We start from the raw sequence: 22,937 nt of genomic DNA on the forward strand, positions 1-22,937 counted from the left end.
GAGATACAGGGGAAATAGAGCATAAAGCCACAGTAAAATGCAGAGCTTTGGCATCATGACTCACTCATAAAAATGCCTTATCTCTTCAACTGGATCGCCAGCTCAAAGAAAGACCCAGACTTCACCCAGACCTAATGCACATAGACGCATATGACAGTCGCTTGAACTCCTGCCTCCCACATACATCTGTCTGCACTCTGCAATTAAGTGGTGACAGTGGTCTGTGATTATGTGCACTCTGCACAGCTCTCTGCCTTTCATCCTTTGAAGTAACAAAACAGGAAATTAACACAGGAGGACAGGGTGTATATTTATATATATATTTTTTATTTTATTAAAAACTGTTGCCTGACAGTTTAGAAACATTGTTTATAGGAGACTCTAACTCTGATAGAGTGCATGTTTACAAATGTTAATGTACAATCATGAAGAAGCGCATGCTTTGTAGCTCCTGACTTGCATTCTTCGACCAGGCTCCTGCAGATTTACACCTCACCAGTCCAAATTTCAGTGATGCACAAATGACACTGTACGCCAACAGCAGCCAAAGAGCTCTAATGACAGTATTATCCGTTTTATTTCTTCACTAAAAAAAAGTAGGATTTGGGTTTATTTAACTGTGGTATCAACTCATTTGCCATGATGGAGTAGTGCAACGTATGGAAACCTAACCAGGAAGAAACACACCTAAAAAAAATTACTGTTTTTAAAACTACAAACCTCAAGTACCCTGGCTACAAAGTGAGTAGTCGTGCGAACTGGATGCTTCAATTTCTCCTCGTTTAGTGACGAATTTCAAACAGAGCACCTATATTATCGCAAATTCATCTCAAAACAGGAGATATAAGGCACAATGTCTGCGGAAACAAGCATCAAAATTCAAAATGTTTTCTTTTCTTTTGAGCGTTTCCTTTGAAAATATAGTTCATGCATACTTCCCACAGTATTTGCTCATAAAAAAAGCCCCTTTTCTTGAAGCAGTTCTCTTTTAAATTTAAAAAAAAATAATGTTTTCGATGGAAACGTATTTCCTCACAAACCCTGACTCCCAAAATAAGTGGCAGCCTGTGCTTTTCAAACAATAAATCTTCGTATTTTATAAATATTAGCTCTTGGCTTTGATATAAAAAAAGGTCACTGTTGCTCTTTTATGTCCATATACACAGTTTTACCCATTAACCATCTCTAACGTGGCAAAACTACATTTAACTGTAAGAAGAATATCTACATTATTCATGATATTTCCAGTTTTCTCCAGGATGTTGTTTTTTTTTTGTTTTTTTTATCCCATGATTTTAATGTTTGGTGTTTTAAATCTAAAAATATAGTACGGAGTAAAATCTCTTAACCAGAGAGATCAACCTACAGAACAGAATATTAACTTCAAGCCTGATTTTCACAGTAAAATCCCACCTTGTTACATCATCAGCATCTTATCATTTTGAATATTTTATGATGTGTGTGTGTTTTTGTGTGTTAACTTTAGATTTCGTCTAAACTGTAGGTAGCCAATATCAACGTGCTTGAATGAAGGCGGACAGTTTTATATATTTTACACTAAAGTGATTCCTTCATTCATTTGCTTTTAAAAAATCATCCTGAGGCTTCAGACTTTCTCGGATTTTCGAGGGCTTTAAACGGCCCTGACAACTGTTTGGTCTCACTTCCACACACATGCTTCTGGACTTGACCTTTGACCCACAGCTGCAGCTCACCATTAGCTCTGACCTCAGCCGGCGGCGCTGAGCATCAGTAGCGGTTGTTGGTAGAAAGTAAGTTTAGAGAAACAGTATCCAGTTCTTTGAGGGGAGCGCAGTCTGTTGTTCTGCAGTTGGTTTCTGTTTAAAGTAAAACAGTCCATCCGGAGTCCTTCCTGAGCTGGTGACCCCTGACCTGAGATCAGTCAGGGGTCGTAAGTTGTCTTTCAACTGGCTCCGGGGCTGTGATGTGACTTCACTGCTGAAAAGGTGATTACTGTTCCAGGATCATTGCCTCTTGGAAGGCTTCGATCCATCTAAAGACGAAAGGACCAAAACAGAAAATGAGCTCCCAGGGGAAAAACGCATTCAAACGAACATGTTCTGTTCCCAACCACTGTTTTACAGTGCTGTTAAACTGCACTAGCTGTTACCATGGTGACCACATGTGTTACCAAACCCACCGGGACTAAAATCTTAATGTTCACAACTATAAGTTACCTCTGTGCAGTGGGGATGTCGTCAGCTTTAAAGATGTAAAACAGCGTGTTTTTGTGATACAGTTTGAACTGCAGCTTCTGAGCCGGCCCGTTCTTCTCCTCCCTCAGGAAAAAACCCAGCAGGGGTTGACTCTCCAACGCCGCTACGTCCTTCAGGGAGAAACAAACGATTCAACCAAAAAAGGCGGAAAAAAGCCAAACAGAGTTTAGAGAAAACAGCAGATTAAACAGAACGAGTACCTCGCTGGCAGCGTAGGTGTACAGGACTTTGTTCTTAATGACAAACCACAGCCTCTTCCACTGCTTCTTGTTGCCTTTTGACCTGTTTAAGTAGCCGCTCATGGACGAGTTCTCTGTGTTGGCAGAAACCTGCAAGAACGACATGAGAAGAATAAACCTCCACACGTCCTTGCTACATCAAAGATACAAAAAAATAAAGTGCTTATTAGTATTCCTCACCTCTTTTAGTGCAGCAGGAATCTTCTTCTGTTTCCTAGTGAAGGAGAAAGCTCCAGACTTGATGGGAGAAACTGATGTTGAGGCGCAGCGGTCACCTAAGAAGAAAATAATCAGAAAATAGATCAAAAACATATGGTTTTAAATAATGAATCTGTATCATCTTAAATGATATATTTATACAGTTGGGTGTTATGCTTTCTGTCTGTGGCACTCAGCTGTGAGCTCATTAATTCCTACCGAAGATGTAAGTCTTTACAAATCTATCGCAAATACACTTTTAAAAGTTTAAATAATTTCCTTTAACACTTGGGAACTGTAGTTTTTTCAAATTAGAGGAAGTAGTCCATTTGTTGGGGACTATTTTCTGGGCTGATTAATCCACATTTGCTGCTCTAGTGAGTATTCGGGACAACAGGATGCTGTTTGTGTGTTTATGTGTTCATGATGATGAAGGAACCAGATGTGTCTTGAACAGCTTTAGGAAACAGTGGAGGAGTAGGATATATCAGTCTTTAGGATAATTGGTTTTATTCTTTTCGTGGGATTTATTGACAATAAGACAAATATTGATTATCACCAGATTCATCACTGAAATCCCTGTTTACTTACTGTTCTCCTGTAGCTTGGCAAAGCAGTGATCACACACACGTGCTGGCTGGTTCTTCAAGTACTCCAGGTAGTACTTATTAGCAGAGCATGCCTGACACACCACCTGCCACACCCACATACACATAAGAGCCATTAGAAGAGGATGAAACGTACGATGTTGTGCAGGAGCAGCGGTGCTCACAGCGGTACAGACCTTTCCACAGGCGCGACAGTGATGCCTCCTCCAGGTGAGGGTGAACTCGCAGGTACAGATCATGCACATGGTGGCCCTCAGGTCTGGGATCCAGATGGGAGCCTTCGAACCTAACGGGGCTCCGCTGTCAACAGCACCCTCAGCCTGATGGCAGAGAGACAGAGGGTGAACATGGATGGATACAGGGTGAAATAATCCACAAAGCACTTGACGTACACCCAAAAAAGATTTATAGTTTTACCTCCTCCTGACTTCGACTTGATATAAATGTGATTTTCTTCTTCGTGTAGTCGTCTATGGCCTTGGCGATGGCCTCCAGCCACTCGTCTCTCTCTGTAGCCGAACTGCAAACACGAGATACATCAGAACCCTCAGCTACAGCAAACACCACGCAGTATAAATATTTATAGTGCCTGATGTGAAATATATATATATCTCTCTATATATATATAGATATATATATAAATACAAGAAAAGAAAATCAAATTAAATACAAAAACATAAATAAGTAAAAACCTCATACATAAAATATCAAACAGAGAAACATAATCAATCCAAATAACTAAATAAATAAAAAAGTTGTGGTGTTAGGGTGTAAAGAGAAAGAAGACATTTGGTAAAAATAAAGATATTATACAAATGATGGGTGTACAGGTGTTACAAATTCATAAATTTGTCCTGTTGAGACCTAACATATAAAGTAATTCTTTGTGTGGTAAATATTATGTAACTGCCAGGTGCTTGAGAAGAAGTACTGACCTGGCAGAAAGGATGAAGGAGCGTTCAACACTTTCAATGTTCAGCTCGTTCTGATAGGCCTCCTGGCTGGGCTTACTCACCTGGGAAACACACCAGAAATCCATAAATAACAAACTACCACCAATGAAAATGTTGAAAGACTGTTGCTGCGAAACTCAGCCGCAACACATCAATAATTCATTTCAGTGTTCCAGTGTAGATAAACACGAGGAAATTTATAGGAGTGGGAATTAAAAGCAAACAATAAATAAAGAAGAACATTTGACATGAAAAAAATTTGACTTTTGGCTCCAAACTGAAATGAATAAGAAAAGAATAAGAACGATCAGTGCACATGAAGAAAAATACAGAAAAGATTAAAAAAAAGACAGTGTGTCTCTAACCTTCATCCCAGCCAGAGAGAGGACACTGTTGAGTTTATACTGGCCAGACTGGACCGGAGTGGTGTACATGAGTGCGTCATTAAACTGGACAAACAAAGACACAGAAACCTTCAGAGATTAAAAGGAAATACAGGAAAGACAAATGGAAAAGAAAAATATAACATAAGCTGCACGAGGTTGTAGACAAGTTTCCAGTCAATTCATTTAGCTCACCAGAAAAAACATCCGCGGCTGCATGACTTTCCTGGACAGTTTCATCAGCGTGCCCTCCTTCAGAAACACCTGCAAATATGGACACGATTGGTCTAAACAGGCAGAATTTAAATCACTATACGCTTAAATAAATAGATAAATAAATTAAATATAACACTACACACTGAGTCCAGAGCCTGAACAGTGACTTTTTATGACTCTGAAAAAAGTTTTTAAATAATCCAAGCCATCATCAGTAACATCATATCAACACTGATGTTATTTTCTCCACACAGTTACCACCATTATATTAGTATTTCCTGAATAAGGTGCATTAGCCTCACTGAGAACATGCAGCATTGTTCATGACAGCGACAACACAAAGTGAGAGGCAGCGGAGGGAGTAAAGACTTTGTAATGTCTTCAAGATTATGGTTATGATGTTTTATATATATGTTTTGCCATTCAGATGCAACTGGCAGCGTTTTGCATCGTATTTATTCAACAGAGGAAAAACATTTAAACAGATTTCAATAACACTGGTATTTGTCAGTCTTTTGACAGAATTTACACGTGTGTGAGACCTTTGGTTTTTGGCGGGATTTTTGTGACTTACTCTGCCTGGCTGCACGATCTCGTGGTGACCGTTGAGACTGTACTGGATCTGCATCAGCTTCTGAAAGTTGTCCTGAAAAGACCACGTCAGAGAGGTGAGGAGAAACACGAGACTAAAGCAAGACCATCACGGGTAATGTTTTACAGCGAGCTGCTCTTACCCCTTGTTTCATGATGTCATTAGCATGGTTGGCCACTTCCTTCACTATGCTGAGGGCAGCTGGGTGGACAGCAAAGAAAAAGAGGTTTGTATTTGGTTTTCTAATGATCCTGGTAGACACCGACAGTGAGTCTTGTCTTGTGTCTCACCTTGTGTGTCTTTATAATCCTCTGAGTCCTCCGGGAGGTTCTTCAGATAATCTGGGAAAGAGAGAAGGAGAAGGAGAGAAGAGATTTCAAAGGTGTGCAGTGAGCACATCCAGCCCCAGATGGGAGCAGGTACAGAAAAAAAAAAAAAAGAAAAAAAAAAAAAAGAAAAAAAAAAAAAAGGAGTGGCTGTCAGATCTCAGATCTGTTATGATTACAGTGCTTCAGCTACAAGGTATTTTTCAGGCAAACATCCACGTGAACAAAAAACAGGTGACATATACAGACACAAATGTCAGCTGCCACAATCAGAGATCACATGCTGCATAATAACACCACGAGGAATTTCCTATGTAGCTAGAAACAACATAAAGGACATGTAATACACATTTCTAAATCACTTTTTGCAATATATTCATTTAATTTTCAAAAGAAAAATGTTGATATTGTGCAGACTATGCAGAAGAGGAAATGCTTGTTCTAAGAATTCTTAATAAAAACAAACATTTAAAAATTTAATGGAAATCAGTTCTGCAGGATTTGTCCCTGATGTCAAACAGAGCTACTCCACAGGTTTCTGTTGCTGCGATTGTCCACCAGGTGTCAGTATAGCACTAAAACCTGAAGGGAGCCAAAACAGAGAGACTCGACCTCGGTCCAAGTTTCATTCACATGCTGCCAAAAAAAGAGTTCCATAATCCAATAAACCCTTGACCCTCAGCGATCGTTTGCAGAACAGAGCGGAGCGGGGAGAGAATGTGTGTCAGGGCGTTGGTACCTGTGAGCAGCAGCTGGTACTGAGGGATCCTCTGCACTGGTTTCAGCAGGTAGTGTTTCAGAGCCAGGCTGGCGCATCTCGGACTCATCTGAGACAAAACAAACACACAAGTTGTTTTCACGCACTGTTGCAGAAACCCACACAAACACACACAAGCACAGACAGTGAAGTTTCACAATTCAGTGCTCGGGGTAACAGTTGCATTTTTTGATGGCTGCTACTGATAAAGACGATTCTGGATTAAAGCTGCAGATAACTTTTCCACAGAATCTTTAAATGCCTCGTGTTCTTCTGAAGGTTTAAAGGACCCTGAACATTATATAACATAAATGGCGCTGATATAATTAGCCAATTAAGTGATTAGCTGTTTGGCAGAAAATGATAAATGTAAATTTAGATACATAGAAAAACTGAATTTGCTGTTTACTCGCATTTATCAATTAATTAATTACTTTAGAAGAAGATAAAACATTCAGTAATGAAGATAATTGCTGGCTGCAGCCCTAATTAACAATAATACGATAAAATTAATTATAGTTTTACTGCAAGAAAACACACAAAACAACAAAGAAATCCACACAGACACAATCCTGTACCTCAAACTCTCGGACGATGGCGGCGAACGCTGGGTTTTTCCTGCACTGTTCGTCTAACAGCGCCACGTTGTTGTCGAACTGACGGATGTAGGTGGAGTACATCTTCAGGTAAGGACCCTTCTGGACAAAGATGTCCGACAGCCTCTGGTGATCGCTCCTGTAACCAGACGGACATCAAAACAGTTCCCTTCAAAAACAAAACAAAACTGAATGTGTTTTGAGAGCGAGTAGCAATCAGTGGAAAATGAGGAGGTAAATGAAGTAATGAACTCCAGGTGGAGATTATCAAGAGTCAAATGAGTTCAAACAACATTAGTACATTTGCAGAGCAGCATTATTTCCCCCTTTGAAGTTATTTTTATGTGACTGAATCACCATTCAACCTACTACTTACCGAGGTAACTCGGGGATAAATTAAAGGGCCACTTCAATGATTTTACACATTAAGTTCAGTTAAACAAAGTAGGTACAAAACAGCCTGTGATGACATTTGTATATAATAAAGGAGCACTCTGCTGTTGCAACTTTTCTTTTTTTATCCGTCCTCAAACACTATGTAAGTGCAATAGTGAAAAGGTGGGATACTCCTTTCACTAAGAAAGGGAAAAAATCCATCATTTTATAAGCTAACAACTTTAGTTAGGTAGTAAACAAATCCCCATTGAAAATGTAATTTTATTAAACACTGATATGGAAGAGAAAGTAGAAGCACTGTTTTCACTGCATGGTAAGACTGTTCATATATAAAAACAGTAATCACTGCAGAATCTAACATCTGACCTACACAACAGACAGTTAGGACAATAACTGCAGCACTCACCTTTATTTTTTATTGCCTTACAAGGAGTTTAGATCATATGATAAAGCTGTGAATTTGTTTACAGCATGAAAACTGGTCATGTGACCGTGTGCTGCTTTCCCTCATGACCTCATTCTCAACTTTGTCCAAGATTTCCGTAATAAAGTTGTTAAAGCCAAAACTACAGAGTAAGATCCTCTTTGTAATAAATAAATGTTACATACATCAACTAAAGAAGTGTTATGGTTATTTATGTGTGTGTGTGTGTGTGTGTGTGTACCAGTGTGCCACTCTCTCCTCCAGCTCTCTCTGCAGGTCTCTGTTGAGCTGGTACAGTTGTGGAAGGTAATACAGGATCTGATTGAGGATCCGCTCATCCACCACCGGCTTCCCATTCTGACGGGTTGCCTTGGCAACAGCATCCCGAAAGTCCTGAAGAGACGCACAAAATTAGTCCTGCGGTTCAATTATATACACACACATACACATACACACACACACACACACATACACACAGGGTGGGGTGATGACATACTCTATTGCAGCTGAACAGGAACACCTGGTTATCACCTCATAAACTGCCTCCCCCACTCCTCTGCACGTATTTCATGACACACCCACTCACACTCACTCACTCACTCACTCACTCACACACACACACACACACACACACACACACACACACACACACACACACACACACACGCACACGGCTGAGTCAGCGCTTGACTTTGTCCAGTGCGCCAACACATACATCCACCTGGAAGGAAGCAGGGGGGCCATGCAGGATCCCAGTGTCCTAACACACACACACACACACACACACACACTCAAACACTCACACACTCAAACACTCACACACTCAAACACTCACACATTTACACTCATACTGGTCAAATGTGCTGGAACTTTAACTCTTAGGTGGCGAGGCAGAGTTCGTTTGGCAGAAAAAGACGTGTGATGACAGACGACAGTCACACTTTAGTTTTTTTTATATAGATTCTTCCACACAGCCTTTTCAAATAATTGTTTATCTTGCACCTTGTTTATCTTTATAAATAAATAAATAAAATAATGATATGATATTTAGTTTATCAGTGATTTTAAAATGAGCTTTGTAAATAACATCGACAGTGTATATCAATGTATTTCTTAAAATACAGTGTGATGCACCAATAGCTGACTGTTAATGCAAACATTACGAGCATGAACATTTTCTTGATGTAATCATCAACCAATGAAGTGTTCAAGCCCCTACATGTCTGTAAGGTGTCCTTATGTCAACAACAACAACAACAACAACAACAACAACTGGTTCATATTCATTTATAAAACACTCTTAAGTAAATGACCTTGTATCACTAATAAACCTCCTCGGGTGAACTCCGAACTTGGAAAGACTACGTTTAGACTTTGTGAACCAGACTCGTGGAACAGCCTACAACGCACTTTAAATATCGATTCCCTGGAAACATTGGGACAGTTTAGAAATATTCTTTGAAATCTGAATGTTTCTGAATGTAATTGTTTTTTATTAGGGAACTGACGATCTAATGAACAATTCTCTGGTTCCTGCCATTCGAGATTTTAGTTTAGCCACATAAAATAAAACATCAAGATACATTATCTTGCACTTATGAAACTAGCTTTTGTGGACTTTTATGGGCCCCAGTTTAGCTCCTGACTCAAAGATCAAACAGGGAGAAAAGAAAACATGTCCCCTTCAGTCCAGGTAAACTGACAAACCACCATCTTAATATTCACAACACACACACACACACACACACACACACACACACACACACACGCACACACACACACACACACAAGAATAAACTTCAAACAAGACAAAAAAATGTAAACACATCAAGTGGATGACTCGCTGCAACCCACGCACCCACCTGCACACATATAATACATACTGTGCACACATGCGTACACACACACACACTCAGAGAGGATTATCTAAGGCATGTGTGTGTCTGGAGGTCGTCTCTGTGGCCTGAGGAAGCAGCTGCTGCTCGGCCGGGCCGTCCGCGGACACACAAGAATACGATCTGACCTCTTTTCTTGGACAGAGCTACGCGCCTCGCCCTCCCCCCGTCAACCGCAGGACCACGTTTTCTTCTAATCCTGTGGTTGGTTTCACTAAAGCCACGTCTGAGGCGCCCAGACAGGTGGACCCTCGACCTTCGACCTCTCAGTGTGGGTTGTCTGAACCCTCTGAGCTGGGATTCGCCTCAGGACAGAGCCTGTCCTTGGCGTTTATATTGCACATAAACACACATACAGCTTTCCAGCCAATGTTACACCTAACAGAGATAAACAAGAGGTCCAACGTTCAGCGTTCAATAATCAATAATCATTCTCAAGTTCCAGCTTCTAAAATGTGAGGATTTTTCTTTGGTCTCTGGGCATTTTTCACTAATTGCTGACATTTTAAAGACAAAACAATTAATATATGAATAAAAATAAATAAATGTCAGACTGATCAATAATGAAAATAATCATTTGTTGCAGCACTACTCCGGTATATTGATGCTACTGCGAGAAAAAGCTCATGAGTCAATTTCTTAAATGGAAAAGTTCACATTCCTGTGTAAATGTAAAAGTCAGTTTTATGTACCTCCAGTACATTTTCAGGAATAGTAAATGTACATGGAGCCTAAAATCTGCCACTGACATGAGAAATCACAGAACTGACCTGATTTTGTTCATTTTACTATGAAGGTTTAATTGAGTTTAATATTTTCCCATGTGCTTCCCCTAAAAAGACTTACAACAACCAGCCATCATGCAGTCACATGGTTCTAGTTTGTCTCTCCTTCATTCAAAACAAAGGAGCAACATTATGAACATTAGGAGCATTTCAGCATATTTCTTTAGCACAGAATCTCTCGGTTGTCAGGGAAATATTTAAAGGTAAAGGTATGAAATGATTGGGATTAGGATTCTTGTTGACATCACCGTTTGCTGCTTTTCTTGGTCGTCCATTAGAACATTTCTTGTCGATGACTGACCATTTTTATAGTTTATGGGCTTTTACTGAGGGAATGTGGGGTTTGCTGCTTTTCTTGGTCGTCCATTAAAGTAAATTTAATATTTTGGAGGTTGAGTTGGACCAAACAAGACATTTGATGATGCCAATAGACTCCAGGACATTGTGATGGAGGTTTTTACTGTTTCTTGATGCTTCACAGACCACAATATTACTATATTAATGGATTGAATAATCTCTAAATAAGCCCTCATCTCTTTTAAATACTTTTGGATACCATCCAGGCAGTGTAGTATTTAGTTAATCACTTTGTTTTTAGTAATAAACTAAATGTAGAAATTGACTTTTGTCTTACAACTATGATATAAATAATATGTAAAATACTGGAAAGAGCTGCCTGTATGTGTGAATATAAGGTATGACCCAGTACAAATGTTGCTGAAAGAACCTGTTCAAATATTGTGTTGCCCATTTCAACTCGCTTCTGTACTGAAAAGTTTTCTACAAAAACAAACTTTTTGGAATCTAAACTCACCAGGAAAAGTACACAGCTCATCTCAACAGAACCGCACTAACACTCAACTTCTCAATTACTCATCTGCCCTTTCCCCTTGCATATAAAAAAAAACCACACACTTGTCTGACAGTGTTCCTTGTAATGCGACTGATCAAAGTGGCGTCTCCCTGGTTGCAGCTATGCGTTTACCTGCCCACGCTGCCACCCACCCGGGGAAACCAGAAACCCTCCAACACAGCAGCTTTAAAAGCCTCAGCTGTGGAATAACTGCATTATTCAGTTGTTGCACGGGCACTTGAGTCAGCCAAGAGCTCATTAATTCATGTCCATCCTCGGGAAGAAAAGCTTTGATCACCATTCAAAACACTCTCAGTGTTAGTGTTTGTGAGGGTCACGAAACATTATGTTAGGCTCTGTTTTTCCACAGTTGCTGAATCAACACTTTATGAAAATGTTTCTTAAATAAAAGTCTGGAGTAAATGAGGCACTTACTATGTGAAGAAGCTTCAGGACGTCCACAAACCTGATGAAAGAGCAGAAAATACATCAGTTAGACAACCATACCTTACATCACATATGGGCTTTTTCAGCACAGATGCTATTTAAAGAGCACTACAATGTGTCGCTGGTTCATTGTTAAACCACTCACACTTTCTCCGAGCTCATAATCTCCTGGGCGATGTGCACCACCTTCTTCCTCTTCATCTCGTCCTCTTGCTTGAAAGAGCAGAAACACAAACAGTCAGACGACGCCACAGAGATACAAACACCTAGCTAACCCTTACCAAAACACATCGCAGTTCACTCACAGGCTCACTGCAAATCACCATGATCACTGGATCCTGCGTCGGTGTTTAAAACCATCAGGGCTGAGTTTACAGCCTCCACAACAACAGCTCGTTCGGGCCTGAAAGTAGAGCAGCAACCTTTCTCTGTCCCCTCCCTGTGTCCCTCTGATGGAGTGTGTTGGTGAATGGTAATGGGGCGGTCGCTCAATGACTTAATTTGGACGGCGGCCTTGGCCCCCACTTGACTGAAATGTCCCACTGGTCCTATCGGAGCCTGTATTTGTGATACCCTGGAGCTTTGAGGGGCATCAGACACAGGTGCTGACAGTATCATGGAGAGGGTCACACAGGACGAAGGGAAGAAAAAGAAATGAGTGCTATTCCTGAACCTGTAACCCTTCTGTGTTTGCTCACCACCCCCTCCTTTCAACACACACACACAAACACTTCTGGAAAGCTGTGACAGGCAACGAACACACTTGGCAGCATGTTTGCACACAATCTCCTGCGGCTGCAGTGACAGTTTAGTCAGCGGCAGAGATATGAGTCGTCCATTGCGATCGCTCGGCCACTTATATGCTGACGTCAAGTTTGAAAAGGAGCTCAGAGTCATTTTTCCGTAGAAAGTTTCTCTGGCAATCTGCTCACTGAGGACCTTGTAATAATTCTGCAGCATTTTCCACAAGTCTCCAGTGTGAATGAAAGCAGTCACATTAAAGCAGTGGTACTTAATCTGGGGGGTTGGGAATGATGCATGCGAGTGTTGCAAGATGGTTAACAAGAAAAAAACATTTCTGTTGCACGCCATTATTAATTTTTTCAAATCACTGCATGTTTCTTGTGTAATACAAGACGTTTTTGCCTCCGTAGGACGACCAATCACAGGAGGGAACATCACCCTTTGGTTGCATACAGCTCATTTACGTGCGCACATTGGCATTGTTTGGCTATAAAAGGTCTCAAGCCTCGACAGCTGGAACCATGTGCATTAAATACGTTTACAACACAGTGGAGGAGGAAGTATTCAAGAGCCTCTACTTAAGCAGAAGTCACATTAACAGTGTAAAAATGCTCCAATAAAAAACCTGCAGAGAAAATGTTACTCGATGATACTCGACTGCTCTTGTGGTTGGAGCCACTTTCTAATTACTTTATATAATGTTATATCATACTGGTAATTTAATCCATAACAATGCGTCATGTTTATAATCAATCATAGGTTTGTTGTGTAAATTCTTAATGTATGAAGTAATTAGTAACTCCAGCTGTCAAACAATGGAGTGGCGTTAAAGTGTATTAATCCCCTCTGAAGTGCGGTGGAGTAGAAGTATAGTGCAGAGTGCAGTACTTGAGTCAATATTATATTATATGTATAAATGTTTTGTATATGACATTCCTACCAAACACTAGAGATTAGAAAGTGACACTTTTCTGCAAACAAGTGGAGATCTTGCATTGACTTCTGCTAGCATAACAGGCTACGCTGCTACTACGCTACTATAAAAAGTCTGACACTGAAATCAGAAAACGTGTCAGACCAGAAATCAATCTCTCCTTTTACAGAACTCTCATTGTTCCCAAGACTCATGTGACAGACGCCAAATTTCATGCAAAAATTGTTTCCATTTGTGAACAGGCTCGAAAAAAACTGTTTTTCTCTGGGGTGTAAACTCTGATGCTTGATAATTTCATTAGTTAAAAACTGATTTCAAAATTAAAGCTGATATGATTTTGAATAGAAATGAAGAATCAGTTAGTTGATCAACTATTTTGGCAGCCTCTTAGATGTCTGTCTCTTCATCTGTTTTGTGTATTTGCAAATGTAACTGTTGATCAGACAAAGCAATCAAGATGTCGCCTCGGGCTCTGGAATTTTACTGGTCGTTCAAGCTTAATCAATAACTGTACAATCCAGCAATGTCCAGAAAAATAATAATTAGTAGCAGGTGTGATATGATTCATTTGTTAACTAAAAGTTAAATGTAAGTAGTTTCTGTTTCAGTGTTTTTAAGTTACTGTCCAGTTACTGAAAGTAGCTGATATTTAATTTTCTGTTCATTTCTTCAAGGACACAGCTGCTGCACAAAAAGTAAGAACACAGATGTTTGACCAGATGTTGTTAAACTCCACTAGTGGAAACTAGAAGCATGGTGATACAGAAATGTAATAAATCTTTATTGGTTTTGGTCCCGGCTTAAACATCAGCTACTGGAAAAGGCTTCAGTTTCAATGTTACACATCTCTAATCACTTTATGACTTTATAGTCAGACAGTCCACTGCTGTGTATTCCCCGTGCATTACACAGCAGGAGGTGATTACCTGTCTGTCTGCCTCGTCCAGGTGCTCCTTGCTGGAGGTTGAGCTGTTGTCCTCTTCATCTGAACTGTGGATCTCCTCCTCCTCAGAGTGGACGTCCTGCCTCAGCCAGCCGCTGCTCACCGAAACACAGAGACCACACATTCAGCACAACAAACAGAGACAGCGTGACAGAGACAACGAGGCAGAGTTCAGCTTTTCTCGAGGAGGAATGTTTCAGTGTGTGAACGAGACACATGAGCGTTAGTGTGTGCTCAGGAAAACCCTCCCTGAATAAACAGAGATTAAAGAATGTGTCATGTAAAGGTTTGTGCAACACAGGGGATTAATTGAACACACATTAGCCTTTACTCATGAGTCGGTACGAAACCAAAACTCATTCGGAGATCTTTTACAATGGAAAATACTGATTACACTGTAACAACAGGAGTAAGTTCAACATTCACTGAAGACGACTGACTTTTAAAATCCCATTTCTGAGATTAAAGATCGTCAAGACTGCTGACGCAAACCACTGTATCCAAAGAATATAAAACCAACACTGTGATTAAAACAAGACACAAAAGAAAAAGTCAACAGTGGAGGCAGGACAGATGGAGCGGTTAGGGGCAGAGTTTACTAGAGGAGCAGCCACCAGCAAAGAACAATGGAAACAAAGATAAAACAAATCTTTGTCCCACAAAAATGAAATTGCTCTTGAAAAAAATAAAAATAAAAATCTGGATCACAGGGTTCAAACACCGCCCCAAAAAATAATATTTCTTGTTTATGAGCAATTATTTTGACAATTAATCAATCATTTCAGTCATTTTTAACTCATTTCCAATGAGAAACTTCACTCATTTTCTTTGCCATGAATAACTTTGACGTGAATATCTTTGGGTTTTTTGTCTTATGTATTATTTCTATTTGTGTACAATTTGTTGTATGGGCCAGAGTGGTTTTTATTATTACTATTACTATTATTTGTTAGACAAAACAAGACATTTGGAAACATCACCTTTAATCATTTAATTAATCATGAAAATAATTGTTACTTACAGCCCTGATTACTATTAATATTGCTGTATTATTAACTCTGCATTACCATATTCTGACTTTGGTATTGAGGTTGAAATGATGATTTCAGGTTCCTGTTTTTACGAATGAAGGTTTTCTTTGTCTTCTATAGTAATAAATGGTTTTCTGGACTGAAGATCAAAGACACAGACCAAACAAGTCATTGATTGATTGAGAAAATAATCAGTCAATATATCAATGATGAAAATAATGATTAGTCGCACATCTAATGAAATGATTAATGGTAGAAAACTGCAAGGAACATCAATTTTCCAAATGTACAGTGTATTATTTCAGGGATATCTGTCATGATGTGATATCACCATATCAATATCAGAAAAGAACAGCAACATTGTGATATTGATTTCAGCCTTATCAACCAGTCCTAATTGTTTTTATGCTGTATCCACTATTAAAACCTGTATTTCCATGTGCTGCGTCTTTATAAATGCCGCTGCTGGCAGCAAGGCGGCACGCTGGCTCGACTCTACCCACAAACAGTGTTGTTTGCCAGGTTAGTACAAGCAGCAACATGAGTTTGTGTGTCACTAATGTTTTGATCTCGCTCATAGTTTTTGCTGTAGAATTAAGCTGTCTGATTTTGAAGACTGATTAACTGAGAGAACAGGGACTTAATGCATCTTTTGATTTTGCCTGCTCCTCCTTGTCTCTGTCCTTTCCTGCACGAATCTGTGTACAGAGGTTTGTAGATGCTCTACCTTGGCAAAGAGGCTGATGGCTCAGACTAAATATTAGACGGGAAAGACGACGGAACTCGAAAAATTCTCCCATTTCCTCTCACTCTCATCAGCAGTTGCCCACTCTCTCCACTTCCATGTTTTTCTCAGGAGCCTCTTGACAGTTTCTTTTGCCTAAAATCTAAAATTCACGCTCGCTCTTCCTCCCTTTTGCTGAACTTCTTCCTCCCTTACGCTTTTCTCTATAGTCGAGCATTCCAGCACACTGGGTCCGGCACAGAGCGCCACTTGTTTACAGCCTGAGGCTACTTACATAAACTTAACAGGCTCAGATGCCTGGGAAACACTACAGATTCACTCGCTCCCTCTTTCTGACACACAAACACCCTCCTAACCACTCCACATACCAGACAGAATTAGGAAGCAGAGCGCATTTTAATAGTTTTAACGGCTGATTTCACACCGGTGTACCAGCGTCACCTCGCGTGGCCTTGACCTCACAATTTGTAGTGCCACAGTTTGAGCAAAGAAGACAGGAACCATGTCATTAATCATGGGAACAGCGCCTCATCACAACAGTCTGGGCCTAATATCAAGAACTGAGTGACTCAATAGGATCTTAATGGCACGAATGCGACCAGGTGGTTGAGTCATTGGGCCGGTAGCAGCCCCTTGACTGTTTCATTAACACTAATCATTGAGAACCAGTGTTGAAACAGTCAGTTAACTGTTTGTCGTCATTTACCAAACAAGATACCAAAGACTCTCCCGTTCTAGCTACTTAAAGGTACAGTAATCAATATATCTATGTTACCAATGGATCAAATCGGTAAGCTGTAGCGATAACCCCACAGAGAATTATCACTCAACTTTTAGCCTCTGTTAGCTCATTATTTTGGTTTAATGTTTTGGTTCACCCTCACCGCTCTCGTAGTGACATTTCCAAAGCAGACAACATCACCCTTAACCAATTTTTAAGGTGGAAATGTGTCACATGGTGTGGGTTCCAGCTTGTCATCAAGTGCCCAAAATAATGTTTTCTATTGTGTTGAATGAACAAAACTATTTGCTACTAGCTATTTGAAGATGTTAACATTTTAAAAATCAATTCATTGAAAAAAATGCGTGAAAAATTAATTAATCATAACCACCTGCACAGTTTTACCTTCAGTAAAGGGCTGACTTTACAATATTTGGCAGAATATTGAAAACATTTTAATAGACTTCCATGAAAGTGGGTGAACAGTAAGTGTCTGATCTGAGCCAAGAAACAACTGAACAGATTTTGGTTGTAATCCAGATCTACAATGTCATAAAACCTGTTCAATGCTGGGGGAGGTTTTGTCTCTAGTTGTTGATCTTCTTGAAATAAATCATGTCCTGTCTCTTTCACGTTACTGTAATTTATGTTATTTATTCCCGTTTTATTCACTGTCCTACAATGTGTCTCGTGACTTCATCTCTTCAGTTCCTTCTTTGTTCATTCATTCAATATGAAAACAGAACTCACTTCACATTTTCTCACAAACACACAGGAGAACACTGGAGCGATGAGGTTAGGAAGAGGCTAAACACAGTGCGAGGGCGGGCGGGCTGAGGAGGAGAAGGAGAAGGAGGAGGAGGCTGGTGGTTGCTGGAGGTTTATTTTCCCTGTTCTAGAGAGCTGTGTGGCGTTTCTGCGATTCTCAGACATTTCCTGTCCTGGCCACTGAAAATAACCCACAGGAAAACAGGCCGACCTGCTGCACATCAATGCTCTATTCAAATTCAATGCCACTGGCCTAACTGCTGACTTTTACGTTCTTGTAAATACAAAAGCCGCTCGTGTCACCTGCGCAACCTGTCGCGCTCTCTACGGTTCCCACACTGGAGCTACGGGTCACCTGTAATAACGGGCTGACAGCAGGGGTTAAGTGTTGTGGACCTTGGCCCGCATCAACCTTCAGGCTGTTTTTCTCACATGCACAAACACAAGCAGCCATTGTACTTGGTATAAAAACATCTCTTCTTTCTTAACTGGGACATTTCATTGATAAAGGCTGTGAATCGGATGTGTTTGCAGTTTTTTTTTCGATTACACTGAGAGGCTTTTCTGACTCAGATGATGAATCACCTTTAGATACGACACCTGTTGCTTAGAAAGGCGATTCAAGGGAATGCTGAAACGTTTAATTGGTTCGTTTAATGGTTGATCGATTTAAAAAAAGGAATCTGCAGTTTCCGGCTTCATAAATGTGACACTTTACTGCTTTTCTGTGTTTCGTGTCACTATGAATTTTGACAGACAGAAAGAAAAAAACAAACTATTTTCTGACATTTCATTACACTTATTAACTAGCTAATAACCCATAAAAACAAATGAGAGATGGGATAGAGGTAAAGGCAATGTTCCAGGTTTGAATCCTGCTTGTGTTGTCTCCACTTTAATCCCTCTAATAGATGCATAAAATGCAACAAACACTCATTAAAAAATAGAAATATTAATAATATTAATAATATGAATCGAATATTAATCAGTAAAAATAATTATTAGTTGCTTCAAGCTTCAATACTGTACCTCTCGTATTCATGGTCTTGGCATCTGTGATAAGGATCCTGCACTTCATAGATGTCTGAATCTGCTGCATCCGGATCATTTGGCCACCCCAGCCTCGCACTGTGAAACGGCAGGTTCATATACTCGGGGATTTCCTCATACAGAGGAACGTTCTCATACTCCACTGATCCCTCTCCACCGTCTCCACAAAAATCAGCCTCCCCTATGCAGCTATTGGGCCGCTCCAGGCTTCTCTCCCCCCGGTTTGACTCCACACTGGTACAGTCCAGGGACTGCCCTCCCTTGGCCAGCAGCTTTGGCAGCATCTTGACAGACAGCCTGAGCTCCAGGAGCTTCCGGAAAGAGAGGCCCCTCTTTTGAGAGTTGGCCCGCATTGCCAGGTCGGCTGCAGAGAAGGACTGCGCCCTCTGCTTGCCCCCCAGCGCCGGAGCTCGGCCTTTTGGCGGCACGCTGCTCCTGGTGGGGATCTGCCGGCTGAAAAAGGTCACGCAGGGTCGGGTGAAGCGCCAGGGTGTTTTCTCCTGAGGAGGCGCGGGCAGCTCCCTCATGGGGGTGTTAGCATGTGGCGGTGCAGGAGGGCAGATGGAGGGTGGAGGGGGTGCTGGCAGGCTGTGTCTTTGAGGTTTTCTAGGTGGCGCCCTCGGCGACGGCTGATCCTCTGCTGAGAAGGCTTTCCTGGAGTTAGCCAGGGGAGGGTGGCAGCCCAGTTTGATCTGCTTGGGGAGGCTGTGAGTGATCGGGTACCGCTCAAAGTCACCGTACCCGTCCTCCTCATCCTCGTCCACCCGGTGCTCCTCGCCCTCTTTCTTCATTGATTCGGGTTGTGAGAGCACGACTAAGGAGTGCGAGGTGTTTTTGTTAAGTGAGTGGGGTGTGTAGACTGTTCTGTGGAGGCGAGGCGACAGCGAGGTCTGTCGTGGAGGGGGGACAGGCGCGTCTGGCTCATCGTCTCCCACACCTGAGTCTTTTTGGGGTAAAGGGTCGTCACTTATGTCCTGTTTGAGCTCCTCGCCCTCTGAGCTGAGAGCAGCCAGACTCAGTCTCGCCTCAGCCTCTCGCATCTGGTCCTGGGCACCGGCCTCCACGCCGTCCTGCCGCACCAGGGCCGGCTTTTTAAGTTTTCGCGGGTGAGGGACTGGGAGAGGTTTACTGGGGGCAGCAGGAACCTGCATATCAGGGTGTAACCTGGTAGGAGAGGCTTTGCTGCATTCTACCTGAAAGGATTCTGCAAGAAACTCCTGAGGAGTGATACTTGAGAAGACGATGATGCTGCCTGCAACATCACAGGCTGGCTTAGAGTCTGTTAAACGTGTGTTTTGGTCGTCAGTGTGTACATCCACTTTGGACTCATCAGGCTCTGCGCTTTCCTGATGTTTTACAGCCTCTGCAGCTTTCCCCCTCTGTTCCTCAGTCCTCTCTGCCTCTTTGTTTACCGACCCCCTGTCCAGGTGTCTCTGTCTTTGAGGTTTATCCCTGGGCTTTTTGCTAAACCCTCCGCCTTCACCCTTCTCCACAGTGACTCCCTCCTCCCGGTTTTCTGCTTTCTCTCGTGGCCTCGTCCCAGTGAACCCCTCTGTAGAAATCCCATTCTGCAGCAGATCTTCGTGCAAATCGCTCCCAAGCTCAGTTACACCTCCATTTTCCAGGCGCTGGCATTGGGAACAGTCCTGGAGCCCACAGGAGCAGGTGGGAATGATGTAGTCCGATTCACGCTTGCTAGACTCTGATAAAATCCCATTTTTGGAGTTGAGAAGTGAGAGGCTGTCGTCTAAAGCTTCCTGAGAAAGGATAAGGGTTTCATTGGGTTTCGGTGGTGGGGGTGAAACAGGCGGAGAAGAGGCTGCAGATTTGGGGATGCATGGTTTAGGGGCAACAGCCGGTTTTGTCCTCTTAAGAGTGGCGGGGGAAGGTTGGGTGACGACTGAAGACTGGGTGAGGAGTCCCGGTTTGGGGGCGATGGGAGGGGGAGAGGGTTTGGTGGTAGCAGGGAGTTTAGGTTTGGGAGCTAATGGAGGCTTCTTCACACCTGCACGTAGAGAAGAGGGAGGAGAATTACAGAAACATTATTCACTCAAACTTCCTTTAAAATGAATCATACAGCGCATACAGGATGCTTCAACCACACCTCCTCTAATAGACGCACAGACAGCCGCAAACTGTGGGTAAGACCAGGGTCAGAAAGGTCACTTTCAGGGTCAGAGGGGAAGAAGTGAGGGTGGGGCTAATGTATGAATTAAATCCAAGGATCAGAATCAGCCTGTTGGTCTCAAACATCCTGTTTCGTTAGTCTTGTCACTCACATCTTCTCTTCTGAATTGTTTGTATTTATTAAAGTGTAACTAACTAATTATTGAATAATCTGTATTTTACATCTCTCACAGCAAAGTTCAACTGGATTATTCAATTCTGATTCACAATTAAATTGGTGCCCTCCTTCCTGTTCTTGGAACTGAGTTACACTAAACTCTATTGTACTGCATGTATTCTCCTCTTAACCACTAAATATTTACTATAAAATAAAAAAAAAGAGGGAATATTTGAAGTTGATGAGACAATCATGTCTCACTGGAATCAACCTGTTTAAATAAAGTTGAAATGAAAAAAACTGAGTCTCTACACTAATAAAACGCTGTGAACTGACATCGTAGGCCATATTTTCCGCTGAAACTCTTGGCTGGCCGACACCACGAGAAGTGGAGTCATCGAGCGGATGTTTCCGAAAAGGCCAACAACCAAAAACCGCTTTGCCCCCGATACACGCTGCTGTGCCTGTGTAGACAGAACCTCGCTCTGAACTCCGTTTAAAAATCTATAAATATAAAGTCATTCTGCTTAAAAGCCATTATCCAGAAGTGGTGGGACAGTCATTAACTTTACTACTATTCAGTGAGAGCCACTTTTCAATTCGGCATACATATTCTATTAGAAATGTTCACCTTTAAGAAGTGGTACACCCCTCACTCACCCAAAACTTACAGCAAAATTCACCGAGGATGGCGGTGGTGAGCAGGGGGAATGGATCTACAACTTTACCCTGCTCTTACTTGGTGTTTATTAATAAGCCGAATTTGCCAATACATGCTAAAGACACAATCAAAGTTATTAAACTATGTCTTCTGATATTTATAAGTCTACCAGTAACAGAGGAAACATTAAACAGCCAGATTTCTAAGCGGAATTTGGCCTTATGTTTTCGCCGTAAAAGACGCTAACCCTAACGCCAGGTTATCTGAACAGAAACCGCTCATGTCGTGAAAAAAACAATCATAAAACTTTATGGCACATATCCAGTTGGGTAAAATGAACTCACTGAGGGCATCCCTCCTCATCCACACAAATGTTAACCGTTTTAAATGAGATGTTAATGTTGCAGCTTATTATCGAGTCCGAGTTGCTGCATCAACAGCAGGACAGATGTTTTAAGACAAAGGATTTAACCCCCTCCAGCTGCAACTGTGGCTGTAATAACAAACGGAAAAAGGAAAATTTTGATTGTGAGTTATAATGGCGTTTTTAGAAAGCACTGAAACTGAGGCTGAGTCCTCTTTTATATCTTTTTGAAAGCTGTTATTAAGAAAAACTGTAATTAACTGCGGCTGCGTAAAAATAGAGTGGATGCTATCGACCGTTACAACACTCAAAGTGGAGAGTTCCGAGTTTTTCGCGATTAAACTCTAAAATATAAAAAGTGTTTGTATTTAGTTTTAGCTAACCTCAGCAGGATTTTGCTCAGTTAACTTAGCTCCCCCACGAAACAAACCTGTGCTCATGACTCCCGACTTGCTCCTTTCTCCATGAGTAAATTTACTTTCAATGGAATTGCGAGAAAATCTGCGTTTTTTCCTCCTTCGACACCATTGTCAGTTTGAAACCAGCTCCACGGAGAAAACATGCAGATCCATCGCTGTTGTTCCTTATCTCTCCAGCGGATGCACGGATAAAGTCCTTACGCCTGTTACTTTTTTCATTTTTCCCGAAGTTTTCGGCCACGGTGCTTTTCCCAATAGTGTCAAGTACGACAGAACAAGACAACACGTTTCCGGTTACACTTTTCAAAAATAAATCAATTGCTGAAGCTGATGTATTTCAGGTGTTGGAATATGACATTTTTGACTCA

At 41.4% G+C, this 22,937-nt stretch overlaps 1 protein-coding gene across 1 annotated transcript; it reads right to left on the reverse strand.

The window, feature by feature from the left end:
• Window positions 1-351: 351 nt before the first annotated feature.
• On the reverse strand, window positions 352-22,654 carry LOC111225038 (FYVE, RhoGEF and PH domain-containing protein 6-like). The gene is made up of 21 exons (XM_022749784.1): window positions 22,581-22,654; window positions 18,821-20,846; window positions 14,510-14,621; window positions 12,051-12,118; window positions 11,894-11,924; window positions 8,167-8,318; window positions 7,088-7,244; window positions 6,492-6,579; window positions 5,717-5,767; window positions 5,569-5,627; window positions 5,409-5,480; window positions 4,814-4,882; window positions 4,601-4,684; window positions 4,218-4,297; window positions 3,700-3,802; window positions 3,459-3,602; window positions 3,266-3,368; window positions 2,657-2,751; window positions 2,438-2,566; window positions 2,199-2,347; window positions 352-2,014 (listed from the first exon to the last, which is right to left on the reverse strand). Exons 1-21 carry the CDS (start codon window positions 22,588-22,590, stop codon window positions 1,972-1,974), a joined length of 3,825 nt encoding a protein of 1,274 aa, XP_022605505.1. The 5' UTR covers window positions 22,591-22,654; the 3' UTR covers window positions 352-1,971.
• Between the last annotated feature and the right edge of the window lie 283 nt (window positions 22,655-22,937).

This window comes from Seriola dumerili, unplaced genomic scaffold (assembly GCF_002260705.1).
Source record: "Seriola dumerili isolate Sdu_G_001 unplaced genomic scaffold, Sdu_1.0 BDQW01000138.1, whole genome shotgun sequence".
In the NCBI taxonomy this organism is placed as follows: domain Eukaryota; kingdom Metazoa; phylum Chordata; class Actinopteri; order Carangiformes; family Carangidae; genus Seriola; species Seriola dumerili.